This window comes from Glandiceps talaboti, chromosome 18, assembly GCF_964340395.1.
Source record: "Glandiceps talaboti chromosome 18, keGlaTala1.1, whole genome shotgun sequence".
Classification (NCBI taxonomy): Eukaryota; Metazoa; Hemichordata; class Enteropneusta; family Spengelidae; genus Glandiceps; species Glandiceps talaboti.
Window position 1 is genome coordinate 11,069,151 of NC_135566.1, and position 22,403 is coordinate 11,091,553.

At 33.9% G+C, this 22,403-nt stretch overlaps 2 protein-coding genes across 2 annotated transcripts; one reads left to right on the top strand and one right to left on the bottom strand.

Moving 5' to 3' along the window:
• Positions 1 to 1,950: 1,950 nt before the first annotated feature.
• On the bottom strand, positions 1,951 to 7,099 carry LOC144449648 (N-lysine methyltransferase KMT5A-like). Its single transcript, XM_078140222.1, has 8 exons — positions 7,008 to 7,099; positions 6,682 to 6,758; positions 5,262 to 5,427; positions 4,556 to 4,703; positions 4,026 to 4,113; positions 3,128 to 3,187; positions 2,532 to 2,722; positions 1,951 to 2,242 (listed from the first exon to the last, which is right to left on the bottom strand). Exons 1-8 carry the CDS (start codon positions 7,015 to 7,017, stop codon positions 2,029 to 2,031), a joined length of 954 nt encoding a protein of 317 aa, XP_077996348.1. The 5' UTR covers positions 7,018 to 7,099; the 3' UTR covers positions 1,951 to 2,028.
• A 513-nt stretch (positions 7,100 to 7,612) lies between these two features.
• LOC144448916 (RILP-like protein 1) lies at positions 7,613 to 21,268 on the top strand. The gene is made up of 7 exons (XM_078139278.1): positions 7,613 to 7,983; positions 8,366 to 8,501; positions 11,780 to 11,898; positions 12,538 to 12,714; positions 14,155 to 14,342; positions 15,909 to 16,022; positions 16,746 to 21,268. The coding sequence occupies exons 1-7, from the start codon at positions 7,726 to 7,728 to the stop codon at positions 17,182 to 17,184; spliced, it is 1,431 nt and encodes a 476-aa protein (XP_077995404.1). The 5' UTR covers positions 7,613 to 7,725; the 3' UTR covers positions 17,185 to 21,268.
• Positions 21,269 to 22,403: the final 1,135 nt, after the last annotated feature.

Genomic DNA, 22,403 nt, shown 5'->3' on the forward strand with positions numbered 1-22,403 from the left:
TAATCAAAGAGGTCAAATTGTATTTCCATTATTTCCTGATAAAAATGTTATTTCAAACGTAATAACAAAACAAGACTAACTTTAACAACATAAAAGCCGTCCTCCCGCGTAATGCATCTTTGAACCGACAGACTGTAAGGTATGTCATGTCATGTCACTCCACTCTCAACATCCAGGTTCCTCAGAGGCCATAAAGTACCCTAAGCAATTTGACATCATTGTTAGTTCATCATTCACCTTTTATAACATAATTATATTTGATTGGCTGCATCTAGAATTGGTTACAGAATGTTTTGAAAGGCTCCTTTTGATAGACATGAAAGGGTTGGTCAATGTGTGAGGGCGCCCAAACATTTGTTTTATAAATTAGAAATAAATACCCAATCCTCATCCATATGGCCACCTTACATACTCAATCTGTTTGGGCTAAAGAATCAATACCCATAAAAAACACAAGACACCCATAATGATATGTTTTAGCATTGTATTACAAATATTGTAAAATAAATACAGAATCAGTAAAAATAAAATAAAATACAATACAATTCTTCTCACAACGTACTACTGCTTCACTGACTTGACAAACACTATGACATTTTTCAGGACTCAGAGTTTTAATTTTGGCTTCTAACTTGATTTAAATTATCTGTCTTACTTCTATTTCATGTACACTGATGTAAGGGAATTAAGATACATATAGATGGTCAGTTGTCAATAACATTTTATCATAGAAGAAAGATCACGACTAGAAATTGGAAAACAATCCAAATAAAGATGTAAAACTTCACAATTAAAAATAACAAGACAAGGGTGATGAGCTGACTGTACAAGTAGGGGAGTTTGGGAAAGAAATAGTCACATTTCCTAACTTGCATCTGATGTTTTATGACTAAGATCACAAGTGAACAATATATATTTTTTCTAATAAAAGCAGATACTCAAGAAAATCATGACACACAAATTTATACAGACTTATAGTGAACAACTGTGCCACAAACACCCAGTGTCAAAAAAAGAACAATATTTCCATGAAGACATGGTTAGCTTTACTTGTAACATACACTTTGCTGTATTTAAACTCTTTTTATTTTCTGTACAAAAGACTTGAACTTGAAGTGTTACAACTATTTTAAGAGAAATTGTAGCCTTGGTTACCCAGACTTTCACCACTGGGGGCTCTGCCTATGAGACCTTCTCAAGCTAGAGTCTGGGGAAACAAGATTCAAACTTGCCTGCACAGGAAGTAGCTTCTAGAGCAGTGCATACTGGGGAACACTTCATGTCCAACATTGTAGGCTAAACGATTCATGTACTTTCGTGACAAGTTATCACTTCTGAAGTGAGTGATACATCTAAATTACAACAAATAGGCCTCGTAAGCCTATTTTTATGACTTGGAAGAAAGGTACTGTGTGACTTCCTGGGGCACGGTAGTTGAAACGTGGCGAGAGTCTGGGTAACCGAGACTAGAGAAATTGAAATAAACATTCCGTTCAATGTGTACTTGTAAAATATACAATGTTGAGTTTGATCGAAGACAATTTTTATGATAAATTGGTTCCAAATTGAAATAAAAATGTACTATTCCCTGTACAAGTTACATATGTTCAAACTCAATAGAAAATAAATAACGGCAGTGAAAAAGTTGTACAAGTTTACCACAATACTGGCTGATAAAACTATTGGGAGTATTTGGGCACTTCATTCTTTTACATTGTAAAACCCTGCAATTAGGCTGCTGTACGGCAACAATTCAATAAATATGGAGAAAATTACAACTTAAAAATCCCAAGTTCATGAGATAGACTGGAAGAACTGGTCACTAGAAATTCTAAATCTAACGTACATTTACAATTGAAATGTTGACATCTATCCCTGATAACACTAAAATGAGTAGTCATGGCTTACCTCAAATACTGACAACTTTGTCCTTGAGGGTAAGGTTGGAATTCAAGAACTAACACAACACATACTTAGAGAAAACTCATCCATCAAACTTTGGCATGGATGCAATTCTTTTTCTTGTCATCATGAGGAAAGCCATGGATGGGCAGCTAAGGATGTTTTACTTCTATCACCATAGTCATAGAGAAGTTCTTCATTAATTTGTATGTCACGTTTTGCTACTAGTATCAAGTATGGCGTATCATTAATTCCTATTTTTCTTGTCATACAGTTAGCTTCTGTTTTACTATGGTTAATGAGTCTACCAAGACGTCCAGATTCGGCAGTTGCATCGATACTGTAAATGAAGATATAGCAAGAATTAGTTAATATGTGTAATACAGTACTCAATATTACTGCCACTTACACCAAACATTATTCCAAAGAAACTATAATTCACCATTAATTTTATGTATACGTTTACATGGAGTCATCTGGCAAATGTCCCCTGTTCATACTTTATGAACTGTAAAGAGACATTAGACATCTATGTTGTGTGAAACCAAGCTTTTAGATGACTTACCAGTAACTTTTATCATTGAATGAAAAGTAGTAGATATAGCAACCAATGCTAGGATCAGACTTACCAGTAACTTTTATCATTGAATGAAAAGTAGTAGATATAGCAACCAATGCTAGGATCGCCAGCATATTTCTGTTCTCTTTCTTTGGCTGTTTGTAGATCTATCAAGTCACCTGCATACTCTATTACAAAGTCTCCTTTCTTGAATGCCTTGGTTGCAACAACTCCTCGGCCTTTGCCTTCAAATTCTTTGACCTATGACATACACAGTGTTAAATATATGAAATAATATGTATCAAAAAGGAACACAGTGGAATACAAGAGAGGGTATTTCGCATTGGTTCCAAACTCAGAGAGTAGAACATTTAATGATGATTTCTTCCACAGGGACATTAAATACTATTACTGTTCACCCATGTTTTTTTTTACAAAAGGAATTGAATTATACAGAAATTAGCCACATCTTTGCAAACGTGGAAATACAATTTACATGACAGTGAAATAGACCTTTTGGAGACCATTTCATAGATGACTGAAGATAAATATTGCCAAAACACATTAACGTAATGATAATTGTAAAAAAGGAAACTACTTTACAATGTCAATCAGACCAGCTGTCAAAATTATCATTAAAACTTGAAAGGTTATAATCAAACTTACTGCTAAACCTTCTTCGCTTCGAGATAAAATAGCCTCTTGTATATTTTTCTGTTTTTCTGCCTGTATGTAAAAGAAAAGTATTACTTTAGAGTGAAAGACTTCTTTGTTCTTTTTTGCAACTTTAACTTTTTTGACTCATTCCTTCAAGACAACCAATCCCTAGACATGTGCAGTGTTCATTAAGTTGTATCGTTGTTAGTCCATAAGGTACATCATGACGGGGCGCCCTCACACATTGGAGGCCGGTGAGGCAGTGTGACACAATGTATAGTCTATATTGTTGTTTACAATGTATATATGGTAAACTGTGTAAACGACTAGAAGTCAAGATTAAAAAATCATGATTTTGACTTCTTGTACTGACAATGGACAAAATAAATGAGATTTTATAAAGAACAACTGCGACACTAATTGTGATGAAAAAAAGACTTTTCTGTTTGTTTGTTTGTCTGTTGCTGTATGCAAATGAAAGTTGTCTTTGGTTTACTGATATGCTAATACTGAATGCATGTTTCACGTTTGTCCAACATAGTTCATTACAATTGTAAATACCAAAACATGAATTGGACAGTTAAATATAGTTACTTTGAAATGTTAAACTGGCAATGAATGTGGCATTTCGATCCATCTAATACGGTCCTTGGTCATGCAATGATTTAATCATTCAACGTTAATACTATCTCTCATCGATTGCATGACCAAGGTCTGTAATACTAGTAGACAGATCAAAATGTTGCATTCAATTCAAATTTACTATTCCAAAGTAACTATATTTTACTGTCCTATCAATTCTTGGAACCACAAACAATATATTCTCCATGAATCAAATTCTGAATGAATACAACAATCACTAGCTTTAGGGTTGAACCATGTAACAATAATAAACACTATTCTATACCTCTATGTCTGATTTGCATTTCCTGGCACTTCTTCTGACGGGAAAGTAATCTTTTAGGGTACTCGTCTGTGTGACAGTTTTGTTACCCCTGTAATTACAGAATAAGAGAAATATTGCATACATGTAAGTACACAAGCAGAATACTAGAAATTTAAATGCATGTTATTATGTACACAGTTCTAATAAATTTAAGCACTTTGAGTCTTGTTGTATCTGTTGAGGCTTATGATTCAACCTAATGAAGCTCAGTTAGTAATCAAAGTTTTCAATGATGTTTAATACGCAACCGAATGTACCCTCATCATGATTATCAAAAATGAATGAGATTTCTTGTATACAACTGTTACCCTGTGGTTTTGTTCTGGATTTATCAGCATGCACAACATTTCAAATACTTTCAGTCAGTGTTGGATGTTTCTGCACTACTGGTTATAGTGATGGAACACATGTATAATCTGAGTATCATTAACCACTTCATTAAGATATCAAAAATAATCAAAAAATATTTTGAAATGCACAATATATGTTACCTTTTACTCCTACTTTGTGATGATGCAGACTTTGACTTTGTGGTCTTGGTTTGCTGTACCCTCCTTCTTGCTTTCTTCCCTTTCACACCTTGAGCTGTAGCTTTAGTTTCTGTCTTTTCCAGAGGTATGTCAGTTGCCTTGGCTGCACCTAGACAAAGAGTAATAACAACCTGGTAATCTCTTGTCTTAAGTTTTACATAATTTTGTTAATCATAAGTTTATAAGGCAGCACTAGAAAGGCAAGACTATCTGTCTCTATTAAACTGATGTGAAAAATAAATTGGCAAAACAGAAATAATTCTAATAAGAACAATCCAGGCGATTGGGGATTTTGAATTTTTATTTCCTCATCACGATGGGGAAATACCAGATTCAAAACCTCCATTAACGTGGATTCTTGGCTGGTCTGTCATATGTTTCTGAACAAATGAAGTGAATCTTTTGGACAATCAAAATGTTTAATTCTGTGTTGTAGTAAGTCTTAGTGGCAGCAAGGATGGTATGTCCCCAAGGAGAGGATGGTATATCACCACAGAATTGACAAAGTATAAAAGGTTGTACCATCATCAAGCCATGTGAGGGGTAATAATTGTACATGACACTGTGTGATAAAGAACTCGTTAGACTTGACGAAGGACATTTAGTTTCTAATACATTTGTACTGTAAAGTATGTTTGTGAAAGTACTTGGTGTGTGTTCTAATTACCTCCTTCATCTATTTCTTTGCTTGACTCAGTGTTGTCTTTGTCCTCCGATGAAGATTTCATGTGTCTGCCTGGGAGTTTTTCTTTTCCTTGTTGTGTTTGAGGACTCTTGGGAAAAAACCTAGTAATTTGGGAATCTTTGGATGGAGATTTCATGTTGGCAGCACCCTGGATGAAAATTAATAAACTAAAAATTAACAAACCTGAAAACAATTTGATGACAAAACACCTTCTCAAAGAGAAAGACACATTATTTATGTTTTCCTATGGCATTTAACATAAGAACAGAACAATTCCTTTAGCATTACATACTTACAATACAGTATACTTGGTTTATTAAAGAGAATATATCTCAATCTGCAATAAAGTAAGGGACAATCGATCACACAATGTCACCACACAAGCTCAATGAACGAACTTTGTTCATTTTGGGAGAGAGGGTCTGGCATCAATATAATCGCTGAACATCATTTTAGCACTTCTAACTAAATTTCGAAAACTTTAACGCCCTCAATGATAACAGGTTCTGTATTTGCTACTGAGATGTTGATAAGTTGATTAAAATTCACTTCTAATATGACGAGATACAATGCTGGATTTCCAGTAGTGTTTTACATGTAATGTGTTTATGGTTTACATCATATAGAAATGTGATGCCACACTTGTGAACATTTGCTTAGGGGGAGGGGGTTCTGTCCTAAACAAATAAAGTTGTTTATTGAGCTTGTGTGACATTGTGCAATGGTCCCTAAGTGTTCTCTCCTATCACTTGATTACTATACTATACATTGAAATGCTAACGAGAAATATGGCTGATGACATGCAGCTGGGGTAAAATCAACCTCATCTTTGTTCCCCTCCAGCTCTGCAGTCTATATCTCATTCATATTTCAGTATCTATGTTAGCTGCAATGATTGTATCAAATTTTGTTTCTTAACTTTTTTTTATTGTTCCAGTGATTACACTCAAAAATAATGAACAGCTTAGAAACAAAACATGAATGCTACAACCAATACAGCTATATGTATGTCATCCTAACCCAAATGTTGTGATCAAATCTTTATCATTTCAACTAGTAACCATAAATCCTAGATCTTGGCGGGGACCCTCCAAGACCTATGGTTAAATAAAGATATATCACTGCAAGTCAACACTTAGTATAATAGTAGTAGGCAAAAACACGAAACAAATCTTCAGATACACCATAGAGTCTAGACCCTCGGGTCTATGGACACACACACACACACAAATAAAAAAATTTACAGAATAGCAGTTCTTCCTAAATGAAATGACTTTAAAAAGATAAAATTTGTATAATTTGTTTCTATTAAGTGCTGCATATAATTTATAAATAGAAGAATATGAAACATCTGACAAGACTTTCTCCATAGTTGGTACATAGTAAAGCTTGTAAGTTGTACCTTGTAGGGTGTCGACGATTTTATAACATCTGTCTCGTCCACTTTCGATTTGGGGTTACTGACCTGAGGATCCTTTTCTGTAAGATATTACACAATGTTGTGAGTTTAGATTACATCATTTAAGTGTCGCACGTACTGCCTGTTTTCCTGAACGGTAAGAATTGAAGACTATTTCACGAATTTCGACGCATTGTTGTGTCGCCGGGTGATACATGGGAATGTAATATTGTTATACAACTTGCGAGGACGAGCCTCACTATACGGGCAGTTACAGCAAACATATTGTAACTGTTCATTGTTAGCTTTACTTTCGGTGCAAAACTTACCTCCAGCCATCAAGAAACAACCTGGTAAACAGAAAATAGTAAAGATTGTCTTTCGTTTGGTAGGGACGCAAAAGTTTGTGTGTTGTTGAATGGGTCCGCGTCCGAGGGGTTTTAAAATCGTTTGACTGCTTCTGATTGGCGGAGAGCGGAGATCCCCTGAACGTTTTACTATTGCGATGTTTGATTGGATATTCTTCAAAAGGAAGACATGCTTCGATTGGATAGAAAAATCTAGGTATAGGTCAAAGGTTACCATCTGTACAAATTAATTCTGTCTTGCAGACACACAATGTAAATATAGTGGTATTATACTAGCTCATATTATTGCTAGATTTGACGATGAACTGTTTAGACGTCACTACTTAACATGAACAACTTGCTGCCGTGTAACAGATGGGATGTTCATTTTCAAATGAAAGCAAATTCCTAGTAAACCACACGCATTCTAGATCCTGTGTATAATGTACGTGTTTATAATATTGAATACGGCTCAGCTAACTCTCAGACCATCGCACTGTGACGGTGTCCTCCTACACAGTGGTCAAAAGTCACCTGAGGGTGGCGTCGTATCATGTGATATATAGTAACTCACCTGTCAAAGCCTCAGTCAGCGGCAAAGGGTATTTGAGACGACGATTCTACGTGCGTTTGTAGGACAACAATGGTATTTGTTTGAAATCAGATAAACTTATAACTTTATCCAAGTACAGAAGTCAAAATGGCGGAGTGTACTGTCGTAGAAGTCTACGAAATTGCAGCTTCGATCGGTAAAGAACTCGAAAAACTTATTGACACATACGGTGGAGATGCCGTGTCGGAGTTGATGCCAAAAATTATCATTAGCCTTGAAAAGTTAGAAGCAGTCACGAAGAAAAATGAAAACCATAACACAGACGTGGACGAACTAGTAGTTAAATTCGAAACAGTACAGAAAGAAGTGTTGTTGAATCAAGAGGAAAGGGTCAGGTTAACAAAGGTATACATCAACTTTAATTGTTTTTACATTTGTGAGTGGTAAAAATCTTCTAAAATTAATGTATTTGACTGCAATTTTTCAAATATATGATAGGGTTTTGACAATTCTTACATTGTAATATCTGTTCAACTTTAAGTTACATCATAATTATTTCATTTTTTGAAAATTAATCTTAGTTATACCATAATGAAGACTTTGTTTTAAAAATATTCACAACTCAAGAACGTGAAAGTGAAAGTATTAAAGAAGATATAGAAAAGAATATATATAAAGAAAGAAATATACATAACAACAAAGTGGAAATTTTATGAGTGTGACTGGTTCTTAAAATAGAATACAATAGTAGTACTGTTACTTGGGGATTTCTTCTCTTTTTTTCCAGGAAGTACAAGACAATGAAGAGAAATGGAGAGACGAAGCCAAGGAACTTTTACAGATGATAAGTTCCCTTCAAGCAGAAAATGATGATTTGAAACATAAAGTGTCAGCACAAGCTGGAGCTGTCACTAATGAAATGGGTCAGTAAGAAAGCTATGACAATTTTGTTGTAGTTATTTTAGTTATTTAGGTCATTGATTACAGTATGAAAATGTACAATGCACTTATTCACTGGATAGTAGAAGGGAAAACAAGGGACATACAGAAAGTGATACATGTAACCACAATAAACTGTTTACCTTTCACCATTTGTATGTATGTATGTATGTATGTATGTATGTATGTATGTATGTATGTATGTATGTATGTATGTATGTATGTATATATGTATACCATTGGTGTTGCAGTGTACAGTCATTGAGAGGTTTTAGGACCAGGTTATTTGGCAATATCACAATAACATATAGGGAATTAAATAGTCTGTTGAAACTGGTTCATTGACAGACGTTGGGGAGTCTCTTTCTAACATCTGTGGTTAAATTAATGCCTAAAAAAACACATACTAAATGTAAATGACCAGTCATTAAAATTCTTTGAATTACTTAAATCTTACTTTTGACAGTTAGACACACAAATCAATGACAGTGTGACCATATGTGATAGTATTTGTCAGTAAATGTGTATGTGTTTATTTACTGTGTTCGTATATAATGACATGATTTGAACTCTATGCTCTCCAGGGAGTTGAGGAAGTATAAAGGACCATTGTGCTGTTATAGATCTGTACCAGGGTAATAATTGTAAAGCACTTTGAGCACAGAGTAGGAAAACCCTATATAAAAAGTTACATTAAGATTATTATTTGTCAATCAGTCAATTATAATCAACAGAATCAGGTTTATTGTCCACTTGAACACATACAATAAGTTACAGATCGTGACGAGTTGTCATAAAAAATATTCATAAACAGCTGATATTAGTGTGGAATATTTTTTTACCAATATTTATTTGTCTGTGACAAATTTAAGATTTAAAATAGAAAAAAAGAAGTATATTTATTTGCAAATAATTTCAGATGCACACTTTATGTGGAAAATGTTTCCTACATCATACCTGTTTTTATTATTTTTGAGGAGAGGAATACTCTGTGCAAAGGGAGAAAGGATCCCACAAATATATTTTGATTATATGACCTTTAACCCTAGTGTCAGATAGTTTCTAAATAAGGCAATACAGCTGTGCACTGAATAAAATCCAATAAAGTCCCTGTTTACTGTGACATAAATTATTTCTTAAATATTGGAATTTTTGTCTAATTATTATATATATTAGGTTTGTGTATAGAATTCCACATTGTCAATGAAGGATGAAATTGTTATCATTTGATGACCAGGAGTGAATATCTCTATAATCAACCACAACTGTAACTATTTATATATAGGGACAAAGTCTGGGTTCATTGTAGCTGAGAAATTCTTTCCTGATATTTGCTGTCTGCCTCCACCTTGTAGTCTTAATGGTCAATAACAGTTATGGTATGTCATTGATCAAAGCAAAAAACAAGCACATCAAAACTGTAATAAACAAATTACATGGTTGGTCACAGACAAAGCACATACATAAAAAGAGTTAAATAAACAAGTTACACTGATTCTAATGCCATGAATGTCAGTAGTGTACACATAAATCAATGAATTATAAACACTAATATGATATTCAAACCGCTTATTTTTATTTTTGGATACCCCTTTTCAGTAAAGATTTTTAAGTTTCAGTTACACAGGTATCTAACCTGTTAGAATATACCAATGATAAGAAATAACATTCAGTCAGATGGCTATTGTTGACTATTAATTTTTCAAAGCACCATAAACTTTGGCCTTTACAACACTCTAATCTGTCTTTGAACAACTGTAATTGCAAATTTGTTTTTTAAATTCAAAAGACATTTCAAGGACAGTAAAATTTATTGTGTTTAGCAAGAATGAAACATACAAAACAAAACGGTAGCACATACAAACAGAACAGTATAGTTTGATGGGACAATATGGGTAGTGTAACTTTGATAATACGGTACATTATATTCAACTAAATCATGACATGTCTTGCATGCCGTTTACACATCTCATAAAATTACATGACTATTTTTGACACGTGTGTCCAGGGTAGAATTGTAATTGAAACTAAACAAACGGATTGGAAGTCTAGCAAATGCAATTTTATGAAATATAATCTCTAGTCTGTTTGATTTATGACGGGTGTTAATTCAAGCTGAGCATAAAACAATTGCTTTTGTAATGGAGAATGAAGGACATATGATTCAATAATACCGTGATGGTAATCTTACATTGTAATTCCATTGTAATCAGATTTAACTATGGACAAATGGTATCTCTGAACAATTAAGCAGAAAATGGTTGTCATTCCCAAAGATTTATTCACATAGATGTTCATAACAATAATCGCGAGGAATTATATGAACAGATGTGAACTGTTATGCAAATTTTTTTGTCAATACCAAGTAGTCCTGATTTTGAAGCAGTCAACTAAATTACAAAATGCAAAAAATTGAAATATTTAATGTGAAGTAAGATAAGTTATTTTTTTATTGGCAATAGATTTTCTGTAATTCCCAGCTGTGACATGTGACATGCAAGCTGTGATGCTACTTGAAATCTCAAAATGTATCTCTATAGCTGTTTAAACAGTATAGACACAACGAAGAGATCTGATTGTGTGGTGACCATTGCATACACATGTACATGTATTAATTAATAAGAACAGATTTACATTATTATATTACAGTCACCTTAATTAAAAATCAAATGTTTTAATAAAGGTACTAATTTTGAAAATAACATTCACAATGAATGTCATGATCATAGCTACATTACAAATACAATAGCACAGACCTATATTGGCACAACAGGCTAAATAACTTCCTCAACTCCCTTGGGACCATACATGTACAATCCATTGCAGCCTCTGTAATTAGGATTGAATTATTGGCATGGCAACCTCTGTCCTAAAAGGTCCCCATTTATAGAGCTAGGTCTACTGTTATATACCAAATTTGTGTAAAACTTCTACTCTACAAGAGAAAGAAGATGTTTTGCATTAATTAGTTTTAAGTTAGTTTGAGAAGTGTCATTGACAAAGAGGAGTATAATTAACACATTAAAATCAATTAAAATTTAATTAATGAAAATGAATTGAAAAGAGATGCAATATAGAAAATGTATCATGCTTCTAATTGTCCTTATAAGAATGTTTAAGATTTCATTGAACTTTTAGTAAACCTGCATCTTTGAAAGGGCACAGTGAATATAACACAAGTTTTTACATTGCTCGAGTCTAACCTTTGAATAAAAAAAAGATTTTTGACGTCTCAAATATTATGTTTTTGTTTTATTTTCAGCCAAGGCACAGGAAGATCACAAAGTAATGTACAAACTAAAGGAAGCTGTGGACAGGCAACGAGATGAGATTAGAGCAAAAGACAGAGAACTGAAACAAAAAACATTGGATATTGAAGCTGTAAGTGTTGTGTTCATGAAATATGAGACATGTTTTGTGTACATTCTACCCTACTTTGTGTAAGCCGTTTCACATGTCTACCCAGATTTCATGAATGATGCCTACAATGAACATGAAAAGTAACGAAATACCACTTTCTTCCTCTCTGGTTTTCATATTAATTTGAAAATGTTAAATGCAGTTTTGGGCATATTGAACTAATGTTTACTGCAACGAATATGTAGTTAATAAACATTCATGAACTATTTATTCACTCAGATATAAAGTTACATGTAGATAGATCTAGAATACATCTGAATTACAAACACAAATTATCAAAAATAATTGATGTTTACGAATACAAGATAAATCCTTGTGAAAAATGACATGAAACATAATACTGTCAGCTGATAGGATATTTGAAAGCTCAAATAACAAAACAGGCAAAATTACAGAAAGAAAAAAAGACTTGTCAAAGAATTTCACCCACTTGCTCTGAATTCCTGCCGCAGTGCTCTACCAGCTAAGGCCATGAAATACAAATTACTGTCATATTAATTAACACATTGTTTTTTAGACATACAGGTTGCAAACTGTATTTGATTTGATGTACATTTTCACCTAGTATAATCAGAAAAATAATTTCACTCTTTTTTACAGCTTCAGTCACAAATTGAACGATTGGCCCGAATTAATCACGATTTAAGAAGAAAACAAACTCTGGTTCAAAACCAAGCTACTAATCTAATCGACCAGAAAGTTGAACTTGAAGCAAGGATACAGACTCTACAACAAGAGATTGATCAACAAGATATTGAAGATGGTGCACTTCAAATGGTAGGTTATGAATAATTACTATATAGTGTTTGTGTGCTTGTTTGAAAGTAGACGGACACAGTAACTGTCTCAACCATGTTTCCGTTCGAAAACGTATAGCTTCCTTCCACAAGCATGAAACAAATATGGCTAATTATAGAAGAAAAAAAATCACAACTGTTTATCATTAATTGACTAATTTTTGATGGTGGATACATAACATACATGACATGTGCATTCTAAATCTCTGAAGTGAATCATTTCACACTGTCACTGTGTTTATGGTCTGTACCAGTTCCGTAATACCGTAATGATGAACTGTTCCAGCGTTTACAGTCTGCTAAAACAGTTGCTGAGTCTGTAATGGTTCCCTTTGAATAGACTGACAAACTGAGAGAGTATGTGGCTGTGAATGTAACTAAGCTATTTGTCTTTGACCAATGATGTTTGCCTCCTCTCAGTTGCATAAAACTCATTTTCAAACAATTTAATTACAATGTACTATCAATTTGTGCACATAGATTTAATACAAACTTTAATTATTTTGCAGTTTTCATTTAATTTGATACCTGCATCAAATCCACAATACTGTTACATACACTACTAGTACTCACAAGTTTTCATTAAGTTCTACAAAGCTACATAGCCATCTATAATTGGATAATACAGTATCAGGATTTTCAAGTTTGATACTAGGAACAACTGTCAGATATACTTGGCAGTGTTATATAAAAATAATCATGGCAACTTTGCGAAGAATGTAATGATAAGTAGGGCAACTGTGTACAAAAAACATGTGAAACTTAAAGGCCTATGATTCAATCCCAGGTTATCACATTTAGTCATTTTTTCTGCATTTTAAAATATATCTATCATAAGTACTTACTGAATATGTACTCCTAACTCTTACCATCACTACCTTTTGGCAGAACTCACACCTTGTATGTTGACATCATACATAAATGATACAGAATTTGGTAAATGTGTTGAGGAAATCCAGTCAACTGTCTAAGAATGCCAGGAGACAATATTTAATGCCAATTAAGTCATGTGTTATAACTTAATATCAACACTATACTACAGGAGTTTAATCAATGCGGTGTCAGTATTTTCAGTATTTATACACAACTTGTCCTACTTTAATTCTAAATGCCGTCTGCTTCCCAGACTAAAGTTAGTTTTCAATGTAAATTTCATCACGCTAGAAACATAGCCTAGTCTGGGTGCCAGCTGTGTTGTGAGTGAAGGTATAAATCGTAACGATACTGTATAGGAACTAGACTAAACATAGCCATACTATCTGTCATTACCCCCCAGACTCCTATACATTTCCCATGCCAGATGTGGTCATGAACCTTAGTTTTATTTTGGTATTTAGAAATTTGTTAACAACATTAGGGAATAGTTTGATATAGAACTGTGCTGATACAAATTAATGTGTCTGTTTGATTTCCTGTACAGAGTATAGAGGTGGCAGCAACCAATGAACAATTTGACCCACCCATCAATTTAGATGGTAAAATGATTATTGATATGAAAGATCCTAATAGGCCAAGGTTTACTAAAGAAGAACTTAAAATGGTACTTAAAGAAAGAATTGAATTAAAAACACTAGTGTTTCAACTTGAAGAAGAACTGTCACACTACAAGTAAGTCATTATCTGCATGCATACATAAACAATATTTGATCTGACAATACGTTAGTATGTACAATCGATTGTAAATACATACATACATACATACATACATACATACATACATACATACATACATACATACATACATACATACACACATACACACGTACACACATACACACATACATACATACATACATACATACATACATACATACATACATACATACATACATACATACATACATACATACATACACATGCATGCATGCTTGCTTACTTGCCTGCTTACTTACTTACCTATCTATCTACCTACATACCTACCTACCCACTTACCTATCAACTTACTTACTTACTTGTACCCCAGCATGGGCATTACATTTTGACTGACAGTTACTAATGAGGGCACTGACCAATTAGGACACCAAGGGAAAAATTATGAAGAAACATGTATCAGCCATGTATAAAATTATCTAATTTGAGTGCTGCAAGTATATTTTCCCATATGTATGTCATCCAAGCAAGACTGATTAGACCCAGGCAATCACATGACCCCTGACACAATGTGTGTTTACTAGGTGGTATCTCATAGACTGTGTGACATTGTACCAATCATCAAGAAATAGATTTTTGGGTATTGATGTCATTAGCCGAATTGTGTTTTGTTGATGAAGAAATGCTATGAATACTAGTGGAAGTTATCATAAATATTGTGATGCCATGAGTACTTTGTTGTCTGAGTGTCATGAATGTCTGGCTGTCTAATGAATTATGACAATAACATTGCCAACATAGTCATACCTGGTATTTGTCCACTATAATGTAATAGCTATTTTTATCACAAGTAATGATGTTTGTCGATAACAAATGTTGACACACATGTCTTGATGTCAGTACAACAATATTCGACCAATTGTATCTCTTAGTCTGTTTCAAGCTGTGCTAAAACTACCTACTGGCAGCAAGTTTCTCTGTTGATCACAGTATAATCTCTCACTCCCTGATGTTTCTTTGTAAACAAATTGTTGATAAGGCTGGCTAGTCACTCCACAGATAACATGACACACATACACTCACTCACTTCACTCAGACGGTAAACAAACAACTCCAACATTTGATGTTAAATTAGCAACTAGAACACAATACAACATTGCAACTTTGTTTATTATACCAGAGTAGATATCCCCACAGTGTTGATATTCAGAAGACTCTACTTAAAACTCCACGGTGAAATCTACACCAATTAAACACCAGGGAGTGAAAGATTACACTGTGGTCAATAGAGAAACTTGCTGCTCGTAGGTAGTTTTTAGCACAGCGTGACACAGGCTAAGAGATACAGTTGATTGAATATTGTTGTAAGTCAGTGCTGAACTCGTGTATCAGTAACTCCATGCTTGGTGAATGTAGGGTTTCTGATCAAAAATCAAAACACGAGGGATAACTGTATGGACTTCTCCATGGGAAGAATATGACAACAACATTGACTAAATTTGAATTTGATTGAAGTTAATGATTGTCTTGTAAATTATTCTACATAACTCAGATTAATCTAAGTATTTGTTATCAAATCACCAGACCGGAAGAATCTGATGATATTCATGTTGATGGAAGTGACGAGAAGAATGGCAAGTTGGAGGAAAAGAAGAAAGAAGAGAAACCAGTTCAAAGTGAATCTGGTATCAGGAAACTGTAAGTATATATTGGCAACATGAGATTTCACAATGTGTAAATCTGCTGTCTATCTTAGGTTTGTTATGCTATAGACGTGAGATCTTGATTTCCAAAGTACATTATCTCTATCTAGATTCATAGACTTACCAACTCAAGATCCGGATTTCCAAAGCACACATCTATATCTAGCTATAGATTCGCTTACCAACTCAAGATCTTGACTTCCAAAAGCACAAGTCTTGTCATACCTATAGTGGAATCAAGATGGGATGAATGGTTAGAGTGGCCAGTTTGGAATCTGCAGGTTGCAGGTTCAAGCCCTGTCACTGCCATTTGTTTCTGAATGGCTAAAGTCCTTGGGCAAGATTTGAACCACGACGGTGCCTCAGTCAACCCAGCTGTATAATTGGGGATCTGGTAGGATAGAATTTGCAATGTGAATGCTTTCATCCTATGTGCTCATAGAGGCTGCAATGGATTGCATGCCTCCCAGAGAGTTCAGGAAGTAAAGGGCAGTTGTGCCGATATCTAGAATTCCATGCCAAGGGTAATACTACTACTAGTAATTATAAATCACTTTGAGCACAGAGTGGGAAAGCGCTATGTCTAACATTATTATGATTATTACGTATTATTACATTGTTTGAATGTATCACTTTAATTTTTCAATCTATATATATCATCTAGGAGGATAAATTTAAAGTGTTCTCATCCTTCTTTCTGTCTTTTGTTTACTACTAGATTCAAATTCTTTTCAAGAAAGAATGAAAAGAAGTCCAAACAAACAGAGACAAGTAAATCATCAGAGAACAAAGACAAGAAGGATGAGAAAGAGGAAATTGCTGTCTCAAGTCCTGATTCAGTTAGTAGCGGAGTCATCGTGGTCTGTGACACTCCACCAGAACTAGAAACCAGTGTGGAAGAGCTGGAATCACAGTGTGATATCAACAATGGTAATGTGGAGAGAACTCAGTCAGAAATGTCTACCACAAAACAAGAGCAGATGTCAGGAGGTGCTACAAGTGTGTTTTATACATCAGATGATTACCTGCCTTCAGTGCAAGAAGAGGACGATACATTTGAGTCAAGTGGGGATATGGAATCACCGACGTCATCGGGAGATTGGAGAAAAAATAGACCAAAGGATTTCAATAAGGGATCAAGAAGCAGTATTATATGAACTATTATATTACAAATACAATGGCAAAAAACAGATCCTGTGATTTCATTGAGGGGACAAGCAGCCAAATTATATGACATACACACTGTATTTACAATAGTAGAATGGCACAACTAGATATTAACAACCCTTGCACAAAGCCTAATCATATGAAATACTAGTACCTATAACAGCAGTGGTAAATACTGTCTCTGTATCAGGGGTAAACATTGTCTCTGTATCAGGGGCAAACATTGTCTCTGGTATATGAAAATGTCCCTTCTCATTACACCTTGTGATGAGAACAGAAAACGGTTGGTAAAGAATTTGTTTATGTCCAGCATTATAATACTACATTTAGGTACTGGTATTTGATGATAGTACTTATTATTCTGTATGCCCCTTCATACCTTCATCAATGTAATGTCTGCCCTAGTAGAGGCTATTTGTAGCTTCAATTCTTAAGATCTCCCTTCACCCCTGTATAGAGTTTATCTGTAGCTTCAATTCTAAGATCTCTCTTCACCCTTAGTATAGAGACTAGCTATCTGTGGCTTCGAATCTCTCCTCACCCCAATTCAAACCATAGATAGCCTCGAGACTGTATCTTATCCACAATTGTTAAATCTCTCTCATACTTGTAGATTATGACATCATTTTTAGTTCATTCTAACTCTTCCTTCATCTGTAAAATTAGACTTTTTATCAGACTGTACCTGTCTGGTATCATGCTATTCAAGTTGACAGCTACAGTGCCTTGCACATAAGTAGATACAAGTATAACTTTAGAGTTAGAAAAAATGAGCAGCTATTGTTTATCACATAGTGTAGTGATAGCTTGCAACAGTTATATATCCAAGTCAAAAGATTCAGTTCCATTTTATAGGAGCAAATTTGAGAGAGAGTTACGTAAATGAATTAGCTAATAGTTATGTAACACATTAGAAGACTTAATAATAATCACCAGCTTTTTAAACCTGGTGTTGAGAAATATTCATTAGTCTAGCACCAGTTACAAATTAGTTGACATTATGTCATCAGTTGGTGATGGTCTTGTTGCTTAGATTGTCAAGGCTTCCGTTTGATATTAGGCGGTCAAAGCTCAAGTTGCACAGCAGGTGCACATTGAGAACATTTACACTGTGCATCAGAAGTACTGTCATTCTCAGTTTTTATTCAGCAACCTTCCGAAAGCAGATCCAAGGTCTTGTTACAAGATTAAGTTGGTGATAGAGTTTCCATCTTTCACCATCTCTGACATCAACCGGAACCAGAGAGGCCAGATATACATAACATTGTTAGTATTTAAATTTTTTTTCTTCACATTTTGCTGTTTGAATGCACAGTTGTATTAAGCATTATTACGGCTAGTATTTACAGATACATTTGACTAAACAAGGCCCTGTATGGTTTATACACAATAATAATAATTAATTATAATTATTGCAATAGTGTATAGAAGTTTTAGTGAAATTTACCAAGATTAGCAGGTGTTGAAATTTTTGCCAAACTCTTGATAGAGACATCTTGAAGCTAAAAAGTTCAGTTAAAGTGTTTACTTAATTTGTATTCTAAAACGTTTATAAGATTTGTACAGTAATTAGAAAAAGGTTGGTGTAATTCTATCATTCTTAATAGTCGTAGTACTTAATGATAGTTTTGTAATGTCATACAGAATTGAAATTACTAGTATTCTGTATAAATAGTTGGTGATGTAGTACTTACTTTGTATAGTAAACACCATAGGTCATGTATGCATGTATGTAGCTGGTGTTGGTAGTTTTAGTACTTCACATCAGTGTTGTATATATCTCGTGTAGTAGTGGTGTCGTCAACACCTCCAGTGATGTTGGTATTGTTACTAGTAGAATCCAATGGCATTGGTACATTTGTATTGTCAGAACCTCATTGTAGTGGTACCTCTCAGAGGGCAATGTACTGTCAGTACCTCTCAGAAATCATTGGTATTGTCTTTACCTCAGTACCTCTCATCACATTGAGTACCTCTGAGAGAGCATTGGTATTGTTAGTACCTCTCAGAGGGCATTGTACTGTCAGTACCTCTCAGACAATATTGATATTGTCAGCACCTCTCAGAAAACATTGGTATTATCAGTACCTCTCAGAAAGCATTGGTATTATCAGTACCTCTCAGATGGCATTGGTATTGTCAGTACCTCTCAGAAAGCATTGGTATTATCAGTACCTCTCAGAAAGCATTGGTATTATCAGTACCTCTCAGAAAGCATTGGTATTGTCAGTACCTCTCAGATGGCATTGGTATTGTCAGTACCTCTCAGAAAGCATTGGTATTGTCAGTACATGTACCTCTCAGATGGTATTGGTATTGTCAGTACCTTAGGTCAGTGCTATATTGTCAAGCTTTCTATTCAGTTTATTTTATGTTCGTATTTTTTTCTCTTGTTCAAGATATCTTTTCAAATCTGATGTACACTGGTAGCTACCCATATTAGTCCCTAGATCTGTAAATGTTACTACATTGTTAATACCCTACCAGTCCTCTATATTTATCACTATTAATGAGTACAGTCAAATTTTAGGAGTGACGATATTTTATAATATTAACCAGAAGTCATTATTTTTCTTTAACTCCTAGTATTAGATCTGATTTACAACTGGGGTTTACAGGAAGAAAATAGAAAATATATACTAGTATATGTGCATGGTTTTATTGGTAGGTTTTTTATTTCTGTTGTCTTCCATCGTATTAGTGGTACAGTATATTTCATTTAGTTCAGCATTAAAGTGTGCTAATGTGGATGAGGATAGGGTATTTATTTTGGATTTTTGATTTATAAAATAATTTTATCATGGCTTCCTACTTGTCAAGAAATGTGAAACAACATATGCCAAGTCCTTTCTTGTAACTCAATTAATTGCAAAAGATTAATAAATGTGTAGTCTTTGTTATTGTATGTACAATAGCAAACTTTTTACACATTTTTTTTTAGCTTTTTACAAATTATTGAGTTACAAACACATACTTTGTCAATGTTGTTTCACATTGATTTTTCCATAGGATGCCATGATAAAATTATTTTATAAATTAAAAATCCAAAATAAATACCCAATCCTCATCCATATTGTCACCTTATGGTATATCATGTCATTGAATTCAGCATTAAACCCTTACAGTGCTAACAAATAATATTTATAATATGTCAAACATTTCGATAAAACAACTCAATGAATTTTGTCAAGAAAAGAGTTTTTGTATAATTTACTTGAAAATTGTGAAATAATTGATCCATGTTCAGAGTTATTTTTGTAAATTTAAGTTGAATTTATAGTGTATTGTTACACCCCAATGTCAGGGATGTGTTACAATGAAATTCAAATGACCAACATGAAAGGAATAGCCACAACAGTGATTTTCAAGATAAACTCAATTGATAAGACCCCTGTATGTAAACAGTTACACTCTTTGGAAAGTTTATTTCAAACAATCAACAACATGTGTGGTATCTGATAAAAGGAAAATAGATGTCTTGTGTTCAATCTCAGTCTAAGGTTCAATCAATTGTATTGAAACATTGTCTATAAAAATAGTGTGCTTAGTAACAGTCAGTCTAGATATTGGTACTCTTGTATTTTACGACCTCCTGTTATCACATTGTGTATATTCCTTTCATGCTGGTCATGGGAATTTCATTGTAAATATATCGGACAAGCGACTGCATAATGTTGTTTTAATTACAAGTATTTTGTATGTTTATAATCACCTTGTATACTAAGTACTTTCCTACCAGAATTGTTTGGAAAAATTCTTATTTTTCTGTAAATTTTTAGCACAAATCAATCTTATTTTAGTTTGAAAGTAATATACAAATTTTAAGTAAAACTTCGGTTAAAAACAATTGTAATTTACAAAAATGTCACAAATGTTGAGTGCAAAATCTGATGAACTGAAATTCATCCAGTATGCTTTTATTATCAGTGATTGTAATTTAGAGCTTCTGTTTTTATATAATATATACTTAAACAATAGTGATTACTTGCACCAGATAAACATAAATTGATTATGTTATTATCCACAGAAAAAGGCTTTTATTTTTTTATACAGTTTTTCATTGATTTTGGATTACATGGTGTCTGTTTTTTAGCAAATAGTATCATGTGTGTATGCCTTTATACATTATAACATGTCAGTGAACTTGACAATCCAAATAAAATCATTTGTTTCTATGTTAATTCATTTGATTGTCGTATTTTTCAAATCATAAAATTATCTAGCAACTATGGATTCATTGATCTGGAATATTTTGTACGATATGGGTTAATCACATTTTATCATGTGTAGGGCAAGTTTAAACATTTGAACAGAAAGTTCAACATTTTGCTACATCCATCTTGACTTGTCAATGAATATAGTATTGTCCATGCCACAACTCTCTATCTAAGGTGTGAGAAGAGAATCTATATTGAAGTCCGCCCCCTTGTGGTCTGGGAGATGTGCTACATCATGACATGACAGATCTTCCAACCACAAGGGGGCAGGCTTCAGTATACAAAAGCCATGTCAAATCTTTTCTATGGAACAAACTAGAGGTTAAAGAACATATTTTGTAACATCATGGCTCTTCCTCTTTTTAATTGTAAGTCTAATCTTATGTGTATTTTTATCACTCTAAATGTTGTGCTGTCATGTCTAATGTAATACATTTGTCAGTACCATCGTTGCCACGGTGTCTTAAATATCCCGGTTATGAGGACCAAGTGCTGTCATTGTTATATTTCACCTGGTGAGGGCACTATGCTGCCAAGTTGAGGCAAGTCATACAAATACAAAACAGTGATGTTTTCACTAAAATTGAGGATTTCAAATTGTGTGGGCACTGCCCTTGATGTTCATAGCCTAGATCCCCTACTTACCCAAAAGTGAACACTAATAATAGTGACATCCACACTTCTAGAACTGTATAATAGACTACTAATCTCCAAGAAATCATCAATTTGAACTGTCCACATATCGAATATATGTAAACTGGTGAACTGATCTTACATCTTGAGGTCAACCATTGGAAGTTTGTGTATGTATGTGTGTGCGAGTAATAAACTATTCTCACTAAGACCTGGTGCATATACCAAATCTCAGAATCATAGGAATGCCACACAATCTTCTGTAACCAAGGAACATAGGATATACTCACATGTAACCTGTCTTTGCACATCTTCATTTGGAGAAACTCACTGCAATTAGCTTATGACAATTATACTTT